Genomic DNA, 11,052 nt, shown 5'->3' with positions numbered 1-11,052 from the left:
TGGAAATCTAAAATATCTCCGACCGAGAAGACCAATCCAACAGCCGGTTTAAACAGTCCTGCAAGAATTTATATACACACATTGAATGATGTCGGTGCTTGGATCATTTCAAAGGTTGTGCTGGATCATTCAGACCCCTGCTGTCCAAGTAAAGCAGAGATGCTCAAACAGCACAGGAAACTAAGCATGTCCATTCGTCGTACAATAGAGAATAACGAGGAGGCCGGTATTAGACCAAGTAAAACCTACCAATCATTTGTTGCGGCTGTCGGGGGTCACCGCGAGTTAAATTTTATCGAAAAGGACGTGAGGAATTACATTACCAGGGAAGTGCGGAATGTTTTCGAACAAGAAGATGCAAAGGAATTCGGGAAATATTTGTTAAGAATGAAAGAGAAGAATCCGAATTTCTTTTTTAAGCTCGAACTCGAGGAGGATCAATCGATTAAGCTGGCTTTTTGGGCCGATGCAAGAAGCAGAGCTGCCTTTGAGTATTTCGGAGACATCATTTCATTCGACACCACCTACAATACAAACAAGTAACAAACTACCCCTGTTTGTGATGCTAAATTAATGTATTTTTATGAATCCGCAGCAGAGGTGTATATTGGCAGTTTCATTGGGTGTATACGAAGCATTTGTTGGGGTGTACCTAATGATTTTGCATTCTGGACTATGGTAATTTGTTTCAGGTATAATTTGGTCTGTGGTTCTTTTGTCGGGGTGAATCATCACGGTCAGTCAACACTTCTCGGATGCTCTTTGATGAAGAACGAAGAAATTGAATCATTCACATGGTTATTTGAATGCTGGCTTCGTTGCATGGGAGGAAACGCTCCGAAAGGGTTTCTCACCGATCAATGCCCAACAACAATTCACCGTTGGTGTATTTGGCACATCATGAAGAAGATTTCAAGCAAATTAAACGGGTACAAGGGACATGCCGATATAGAACAAGAAATGAGACAAGTTGTTTGGAACTCTCATAGCAAAGACTCATTCAATAGGAATTGGAATGATTTTCTGCTGAATTTTGGTCTTGCGGACAACAAGTGGCTTTCAGGTAATGTTTGTTAAAAATCTGCAGCAGAGGTGTAAATTGCATGTTTTCTCGGGTGTATTTACAGTCTGTGTTTGGGTGTATTATGCAGATCTCTACGAAGACCGTCACATATGGGTTCCTATCTATCTGGATCACCACTTCTGGGCAGGGATGAGAAGCACACAAAGGAGCGAGAGCATGCATTCATTTTTTAACAAGTTTATCACCCGGAACAGCTCGCTTATTCAGTTCGTCAAACAATACGATAATTGCCTCGGAAGCAGGGAGCAAGCAGAGAGAGAATCAGATGCTGCAGATTTTCATACAGTCATACCGTGTGCAACAAAATCCGCCATTGAAGCTCAGTTTCAAGATGCGTACACTCATCAAAAGTTTAGGGAAGTCCAAGCGCAATTCAGAGGAAAGGCAAATTGCATCACCAGATTAAAGAATTCCACTCTAGGCTATTCAGTATACGAAGTCGGAGAACAAGTTTCCAACTCAATATTCAACAAGTTTGTGGTTACTTACGACTCAGTTGTAGCCGAGGTAAAATGCCAATGCTTATTATTCGAGTCGAGAGGGATACTGTGCCGTCACGCACTAAGCGTGTTAAGCTTCGAATAAGTAAGCCAAGTGTCACCTAGATATATACTGGAACGATGGAGCAAGAAGGTAAAGAGGCGATACACATACATCAAGAGCAGCCACGACGAGCCACTGATGGAGCCAAGAAGCAAGAGGTTCGACCAATTGGTTTTTCGTTCGCAAAATATTTGCGAATTTGCATCCGAATCAGAGGAGCTGACTGCAATTCTGCACCGTGCGTACGATAACGTCATGGCTGAGATGGAATCATTAAAAGCCAAAAGGAAGGGGACATCTTCTTTATCCCACAAAGACGCCAACTTGGAATCCGTTAACGAGCTTCAAAGCCCGCCAAGGATTCGAACAAGAGGACGTCCAAAAAACAGGCTAGGTTCAAAGTTGGACAAACAGATTGCAAATGCCACAAAGAAGAAGAAAACGAAAGTTTTAAGCGAGGTAAAAGTAATGTTCTTTAAATTTGTGGGGATTGAGTTTATTTTTCTCATTAATAATTTAGCTAATATGTGAGTGTTATATTCAGATAAACCTGTTTGATGCTGCATCAGCGGTGCATTCAAATTCCAGTCAATATCAAGGACATGTTATGAATTATCAGTTCAGGGTACCAGCAGCAGGGGATAACTCTTTCGGTGTATAGTTTTACAGAATATGGGTGTAAAAGCACTGTTCTTTTGGGTGTATTTTTGTTAATTCACATTTTACATATAGATACATATATATAATATTTGTGTTTTAGGGTTTACAGGTTAGGGGTAAGGGTTTAGGTTTTAAGTGTTTAGGTTTCAGGGTTTTAGTCTCAAAGCATCAGGAGGGGATAAGGTTATGGGTGTATATTTGATTTGATGTTTTTCTTCATATTTTAGTACCTGTAATTCATACATTTTGAATACAGCACAGACAGTTTAACAGCACAGACAGTTTGGGTGTATATTTTATGCAATCTTGGGTGTATTATTAAACTTGCGTTGGGTGTAAAAGTTTATAATTTGCATTTATATATGCCTTTGATGTTTTCCTTCATATTTTACCACCTGTAATACAACTTTTGAATACAGCACAGACATTTTAACATCACAGACAGTTTAACTATGAAAAAAAATTTCATTCAATAGAAGTTGTTTATAAATGGCAAATTTTTACTGCATTTGTTCAATGTACAAACTAGCTAGCAGTTGGATTACGCAGTTTCTATATCAGCAGAATTTATCTGAAAAAACGGACTCAATACAGAGGATGGCTTCGACAGCCTTATTGTATTACTCTCTTTAATTTCCTGATCTCTCTCTTTATTCATTTCACTGAATAGTATCCGTGAAGCATACTCGACTCTATAGTGGTCCACCTCCTCCTACAATTAAAAAGTATATTCTGTTTAAACAGCAATATTAATTCAGTAAAGTAATACAGAGTTATATAGTTCTAAAGACAGTTACCTGTTTCCAATTATCCCATTCATACTTCCCCTTTTTAATGTTTTCCGGCTCAATTAATTAACGAAATACACCCAACTTGATAAACAACATACACCCAACTTGATCAACAAAACACACCCAAATGGTTCTACAAAATACACCCAACTCGACAAAGAAATTACACCCAAAGGAGAACATAATTACACCCAAAGCAAAACATACATACACCTGATATTGAACTGAAATAGACCTATCTATTAAAGTAAAGAACACAGAGGCAACTTACAGTGAATTTATTAAGCTGCTTTCTCTCATTGCTTGGAGCTTTCTTGTGTAGCGGGTCAAGTATATGACATCTCCGCTTTCTTGTATCAATCACCCATAACCACCAATGGCCCGAGTAGCAAACAGGTACAAAAATCTGAAGGATTGCCACATTTCAACAGTGTGTTATTTTATTTAGCATATAAGTAAAGAACGGTACTAACAAATTTAGCAAATGAAAACTTACATATGGATGAGAAGTTATTTTTTTTGCATCTATGAAGGGAATAAAACTCGGGTAGTCTTCCACCCTGAATTCTTTATTGGTTTTCGGTGATATGAATTCCCCCTTTGGGTGCTTCGAAAGGGCCATGCTCTGCAACAATTGCGAAACAAAAAATGAAATACTGAAAATACACCCAAGTGAATACTTTAAATACACCCAAATGACTACACAACTTACACCCAATAGAACGTAAAAAATACACCCAAATCAATACAGAAAATACACCCAAAATTCGTAGAAGTAACACTTACCACAATATCGGGGGGGAGACAGTATACTTGTTCTTGAAACCTTTTATCATTTTTCCGGTTGAGGATGTGGCACATGGCAGATACAATCTAGAAATATATGCCAAAAACAATTTATGTTAATAAACATTGCAGTAAACTTTGGTGTAAAACATTAATGTTATTCTAATATTACCTCAGATTCTATATAACTTTATGCCTGGAGGGATGCAAGGTGCATTCTAAATAAAATGTAATTATCTTGGGCCATCAGAGTGCACATGTGGTCATACTCGTCAGTACTGCCATCTGCGTAAGTCTTCAGTCGTGTCCCCCAGATGTAGCACTTTTCTTTCATATCATCCGTAATCTGATTTATTCCCTCAGGAGTTTCAAACTTCCCAGAACTTTCTCCCCCAGTCTCCCTTTGAATTTGTGGACTTTTACTTTTTTCTTTCGCCGCACTGCTTGCTATTTTTTGTACTAAATCGTCTAATTGTTCTAGCAAATTTGCAGTTTCTGGAGATTTTGCCCTTTCTGTCTCCTGCGTTGACGCTCCCTCCTGGCTTGAATCAGTCAAGCCAAGGCTGAATGATGGCACTGGATCTGTTTTAGGAACATAGGATGCTGTTCGTGCCATCATCATCAGGGCAGCAACGTCTTCTGCGGCTGGATGACTGCGTCATCATGTATAACGTATTATAAGAGTAAGAATATACGGATCATAAGCAAAGATTGATTTTAGTCTGATCAACTTACATTTTAGATGGAGCTGGGGGAAGCGTGGGTGTGGTTTCTTGAAGTTGTTGGGGGGGGGGGTTCAGGAGTGCTCACAGTTACACAAAATTAATCATGGCGTGAAAAAAACTAATCAGGAACAATATACACCCAAACTGTTAGCAAATATACACCCAAACTCTAAACAAATATACACCCAATACTATTTCTTACGTTTCTGTAGTCCATTCAATCTGTATCAGAGGGGTTGGCTCAAAATCTGTCTCAGGTGTTTCTTGAAGTTCTGGCACAGTGGTTGTTTGGGACGCCGGCACAAAAACTTGAATCGGGACTCTAAACAAGAAGAAAAATGAAAGGTTAACAACGCCTTTGAAAATAATAAGGTTATAAGGTTGAAATATTCTTGGAAAACTCACATTGCAAGCACTTCCGATGGTGTCTGTTCCCTCACAACCATCATATTCGAATCAGCCGGACTCAACCTAAAATACACCCAAAGAAAGTCAAAAAATACACCCGAACAATTCAAAAAGAAGACAGGCTTTGTTTTTTGAGAACTTACATACTTGCAGTTTTTGCTTTTTTTTCCTGCCTTTTTTTTCTCGAATAAAATAATAAAGGGCTTTTTTTTCTAAAAAAAATATATACAGAATTAGAAGTAGAAGGTAATAGAAGAACAAAAGTAACGGTTATTTGAAAGAGAAATTACATGCTTTTTGACGGCTGGTTTACACTATGTTCTGTGTGTTCTTGAGAGGAAGGATCATCACTTCCCAAGTTCACAGCCAGTATTCTAAACAGATTTCATGTTATTCAGACAAAATAAGATACAGGTATAAAATACACCCAAATGAATGCACAAGATACAACCAATCGAATGGACAATATACACCCAACACAACAAACAAAATATCCCAACTTAATAAACAACATACACCCAACTTGATCCACAAAAACCCAAATGGTTCCACAAAATACACCCAAATCATCATAACAAGATTTTATTAAATAAAGCTTCTTACGTTTCAGAGGAGACATAGCGACCTTCTGTCGATCGCAGGTCAGCTTCGTTCTCCCTGCGAAACAAGAAACAATTATTAGCAAAGAAAACACACCAAAATCTGAAATATACACCCCAACAAGACATACCCCTCTGTAGCAGATTTTTCAACGATTCCCCTTAGCAATTCATCTAGATCTTCACTTGATATTTCATATGTCTCACTACATTCATAAAAGAAGATGTTAACAAAAATAATTACGATGATAGATGGTAATATAGCTAACGAGGTACTGTACCCATCAAAGTATTGATCTTCTTCAGGGGATGAATCCTCTACAACAACTTTTTTCTTTTTTGATTGTGTTCTGGGTGGAAAAAAAAGTATGAATTAGAAATATAAAAGTAATATTATCACTGAATATTTATCCAAAGAAGTGCTTACTTTTTTGGTGTTGTTTTTGTCTTTTTCTTTTTCTTTTCCTTCTCCGCCAATGATGATTCTTCGCTTCTATAAGTTAATAAGAGACACTTCAGTTAATACATGAAATCTTTATAATGAAGCCAAAAGAAAGGAGTAATAATTTCAGAATATTACTCATCACTTGATTCAGATTCAGATTCTGAATCAGAATCTAACTCCTCTTGACTCTTCTTTCTTTTTCTGGTGTCCATTCTGTAAGGCAAACAATCATTATTTAGAACATACTAAAGATATAAAATACACCCAAATGAATGCACAAGATACACCCAACTGGATATACAATATACACCCAACGTGATCAACAAAATACACCCAAATGGTTCCACAAAATACACCCAACTCGAAAAAGAAATTACACCCAAGTATGGTACTTAATTTTTCCCCTTTTTACTGGGGTGTTTTCTTGCTGAATCCTCTGAGTCTTCTTGAGTCTCAGACTCAGAGGTAGAATTGTCACTGTCAGTAGTTGTTTCTGTCTCCGAAGAGGATGTTGAACTTGCCTTTCTTTTTTTTGTTTTTTTGATTTCTTGTTTTTTTTTTCTTTTTTCTCTTTTTTTTATTTTCTCTATTTTTTTTGTTTGCGCCATGTTTACAATCCCCTGAAACATCAGATAATTTATTTAGCAGCATTCAGATAAATAAATATACACCCAACATATTATGTTCAACTTACCAAAATTTCCTCTGTTTCTGCATTCATTCTTTCGACCAACTGCTCCTTACTCCAGTTGGCAATCCAGGGTTTTGGTGGTCTTTTAGCCCTCTTCTTGCCTTTATTTTTAGAAAGATGAAAGTATATTATCATCAGGGCAAAGAGGCAGCCATCAATTGCCTTCTTCTTTTTCTCCTTGTAGCCGGTTATGCCCTTGACGATAAAGGTCAAAACATGCCCTCCCCAGTTTCGATCCGTTATGCTGTCCATCTGAAAAATTGGGGCCAGGTGTACAGGCGAGATTTTGTTTATTGTCGTTGGCAAAAGGAACGCCATCTGTATATAGAGGATGAAAATCCTCTTGAACATTAGGCGTTCCTCTTCGTTACCAACGCCGATATCCATCATCTCATCGGTAAGACTTTTGAGGGTCTTACCCTGGAATCTTCTAAAAATTATTTTGTCATCCTCAGAAAGTTTCTTATACTCGACTTTCTGAGGAAACAGATCTCCTACAAAAAGGAAAACAACAAAGTATCAAAGTCGGTTCAAATACACCCAAGTATCAACTTAAATACACCCAAGCATCAACTTAATATACACCTATAATTTTGAGCTAGTTACCTGTTGCATTGATGCCAAGCGCATGACTTATCTTTCTTGGGGTTATTTTGAAAGAACCATATCCTGTTTCCAGTCTGTTCTCCCCATGTTTGAAGTTGTTTGCCAGCTCCCTTAACAGTTGGTGATGCACCCTTAGTGGTGGGATGTGCATCAACCCACCGAATCCTAGATCCCTCACAATTGCCTTCTTCTCCTCAGTCATGTTTCTGAATTTATCACTTAGGAGATGTGTGGCACACTTAAGGTCTTTTGTTTGGTTTCTTGCTGCCATTTTCTCTGAAATGAAAAATACACCCAATGATATCAGTAAGATACACCTATATATATGAGTCAGATACACCCAAAGATATCAGTAAGATACACCCATATATATGAGTCAGATACACCCATTGATAACAGTAAGATACACCCATAGATATGATTCAGATACACCCATTGATAACAGTGAGATACACCCATAGATATGATTCAGATACATCCATATATATCAGTAAGGTATAACTCAAACATGCTTCAATATTAAGCAACATTACAAGGTCAAGCAATATACACCCCCAATCTACGGAATATACCCCCAAAAATCAGTTACTAGAAGATCTAGAACAACAAGAATAGCAGTAAAACATAGAACAACAACGTAGAAGAACATTGTAACAAAGAAGCAAGAATAACAGTAAAACCTAGAACAACAACGTAGAAGAAAAGTAAAACCTAGTTCGTAATCTGGAAAATATACAGGAATCGTAATGTAACGTACCTTGAGTATTGTTGCTTTGTTTTCGCTGGAGATTCTTGATGGAGAGTTTGATGCTATGTTGATGGAGGTTTCGAAGCTTAGCGACGAGTTGTATATTTTGATTTTTGATTTTCGCTCGAAAACGGAAGGGTTGCATTTTCTTCGAATTCCTTTGAGAAGTGGAAGAAGTGGAAGAGTCTGCCATTACTCGAAGCGTACGTAACCGTTTTGAGTGGGAGCGCGTGAATGTTACGCTCCATTAACTCCCTCTTCATGCGCGTGAATTTTTTTTGGGCTGGGCCAACTTGTAAAACTTGTAACTCGTTTTTGCTTGTATGTGTAGCAGGCCCGAAACTAATTTAATTACTCTTAATTAATTAATTTATAAAATAAGATATCAAATTAATAAAATAAATCGTAATTTTTTTCAGGATAAAAGTTACTTAAATTAAATTGTACAATTCTTTCTTATTTTTCAATTACTAAAATTATACAAAATATTCTATTATAATAAGATTACTTAAAAATATTAATTGATTCAAAATAAAACTATCTCCGAATCTATTTAATTATTTCTAACAAAATAATTTCTAAAATTACAAAATTTAAACTTAACAAGATAAAATCACAATTTATTTATATTTAGATTTTCAAAAATGTGGGATGTTACAGTACGCGTGCCAGACGCTTACGCGTCGCATGGTCGTGCCCGTTTTCACGCGCACGCATGACCCGCGCGCGCGCGTCGTGCCCTTTTTTTTTCCTTTTTGTGCATATTTTCATTTTCTTTTCTAAATTTGATACTTTTTCTTTGGTGTTGAATTTTCTTGCTCAACTGTTGAATATCTCTTGCATTATTCTGGTTCTTCATGACTTGTTTTATTCTGATTGGGTATTATTATTCATAAGTCAATGCTAATCTTTTATGATACTTGTATTCCATTTGCATTGCTATGCACTTACACTATCTTTCATTACCCACTCTCTCTCTCCTATTGTTGCAATTCTTGCACTATGGATACGCCATCTGCTTCTACTGTCTTCTCACTTGCATGTTGTAGCTACCATGTAATTGAGACCCTCATTATTTGGCATTAACCTAACCATATTTTATTTGTTTTTAGGTCACTTTTCTTCCTTTTTCTCTTCTTTCAGGATGGCCATCAAGAAGGGAAATGGAAAACTTTTACATGGGGTGGCAAACAAGTTCATACGCACATTCTTTGGAGAAAAAGTGTCAGTTGGAGCCACCCGTCCACTTGCACATCTTAGCATGCACCGAGGACTGTACAATCTTTAAGTGTGGGGAGGTCGATACCGACTTCCATGGGTTAGTTATTTCCTATTTCAATACCAATTTTTAATTTTTCTTGTTAAATTAGTTGTTGCATTTGCATGTTTGATTGCATGTTTGATTGATTTTGTGCATGTTCTTCTACCACTACATAGTTGGAGTGATAAGTTCTTTTTCAAGACCCTATTTTATAGTAGTTCACTAATTTTAATTAAAACTTTCTTGTTAAACTTGTTTGAAGATTCTAATTTGGAACATGATTTTTGAGCTAAGAACACACCCCCTGTGAGATTTTAAGCTTAATTATATGGTTACATTATTTAACCATGAATTTTTATTCTTGTGTGTTTTCTTCTCTATGATTGTAATCTATAGTTTGTTCCATTCTATATGTCCATTGTTTAGTGTATTTGCATGTATACATATGATTGAGGCCATCAATTGTTATTAGCTCACTTATCCCAAATAGTCCACCATTTTATTTACCTTTATTTGCCACTTTGAGCCTTTCTAATCCCCATTTGTTCTTTATATTATCACATCACTAGCCTTAAGCAGAAAAACAATTAATTACCCGATTTAAATCTTTGGTTAGCTTAAGATAGTGTGTGTCAACTAAGTGTAGAGAAATGTGGGAACTTGGGTTGATGAGAATGTGTTGTGTTTTTACTGACAAATATTGGAAATTTGGGCGCTTGCTCATGTGAAATCAGAAAAACCATATGCATTGATATATTATGTTTTTATTTTAGAAAAAAAACAAATAAAAAAAAAGAAAAATAATAAAAAAAAAGATAAAAGAAAAGAAATAAATGAATAGGGGATAAAATCACCCCAATGCTAAGTTTAATAAAAAGATCAATGCACATGTGATGGAATTAAAAATTGATGCATGAGTATGTGAATTATACAAAAGTGAGATTTTCGGTAGCTAGGCATGATTTTAGAATTATATAGAGTGTGTGTATGTTAGGTGAGAACTTAGGTTAGTCAAAGATTCATATTATAGCTCACTTGGCCATACATATATCCTCACCCTTAGCTTAGCCCCATTACAAAGCCCTCATGATGTTTGCATTTGTACATTAAATATTTATCGATTGGTTAAATGAAGAAAAAAGTTTTAGAAAGCATGACTAGAGAAGAGTAGAGTGGATTAACCCTAGACACTTGAGCGATTAGAGTGCATATACATTTCCAGTGAGGGTTCAATGCTTGATCGTATGTTCCCGGCTTTCATGAGCTATCTTCTAACAAGTTAACTTGTCCTTGATTTTGATATTTGAATTAGTGGAATCCAGCTTATATTTATTTTTAGAGAATTTATTTACATTTAAACCAAGTAAGAAAGAGCCTTTTTCATTTAGTTGCATTCATATAGATAGGTTGCATCTCATAAGTTTTACCATTCCAATCCACTCCTTTATAGCTTCTCTTGAGTTTAGCATGAGGACATGCTAATATTTAAGTGTGGGGAGATTTGATTCACCACTATTTCGTGGTACATTTTATGCTAAATTGAGTGGATTTTATTCATTATTCTCACACTTATGCATATAAATTGCATGTTTTACATTTTCCTTCCTAATTCAGTGCTTTGATTGAAAACATACTTCTTTGGCCTTAAATTACTAATTTTAATCCTCTTTTATTACCATTTGATACCGTGATATATGTGTTAGGT

General features: G+C 36.2%; 2 protein-coding genes across 2 annotated transcripts; both read right to left on the bottom strand.

Annotated features, from left to right (window-relative positions):
• Positions 3,648-4,662, bottom strand: LOC110269225. Its single transcript, XM_021116917.1, has 4 exons — positions 4,600-4,662; positions 4,061-4,517; positions 3,892-3,951; positions 3,648-3,734 (listed from the first exon to the last, which is right to left on the bottom strand). Exons 2-4 carry the CDS (start codon positions 4,484-4,486, stop codon positions 3,648-3,650), a joined length of 573 nt encoding a protein of 190 aa, XP_020972576.1. The 5' UTR covers positions 4,487-4,517; positions 4,600-4,662.
• On the bottom strand, positions 4,788-7,613 carry LOC110269224. Its single transcript, XM_021116916.1, has 6 exons — positions 7,339-7,613; positions 6,736-7,226; positions 6,645-6,661; positions 5,728-5,802; positions 5,288-5,371; positions 4,788-4,911 (listed from the first exon to the last, which is right to left on the bottom strand). Exons 1-6 carry the CDS (start codon positions 7,607-7,609, stop codon positions 4,788-4,790), a joined length of 1,062 nt encoding a protein of 353 aa, XP_020972575.1. The 5' UTR covers positions 7,610-7,613.

This window comes from Arachis ipaensis, chromosome B02, assembly GCF_000816755.2.
Source record: "Arachis ipaensis cultivar K30076 chromosome B02, Araip1.1, whole genome shotgun sequence".
Classification (NCBI taxonomy): domain Eukaryota; kingdom Viridiplantae; phylum Streptophyta; class Magnoliopsida; order Fabales; family Fabaceae; genus Arachis; species Arachis ipaensis.
The sequence above is the reverse complement of the archived record's forward strand: the minus strand, read 5'-3'. Positions and strand labels throughout refer to the sequence as shown.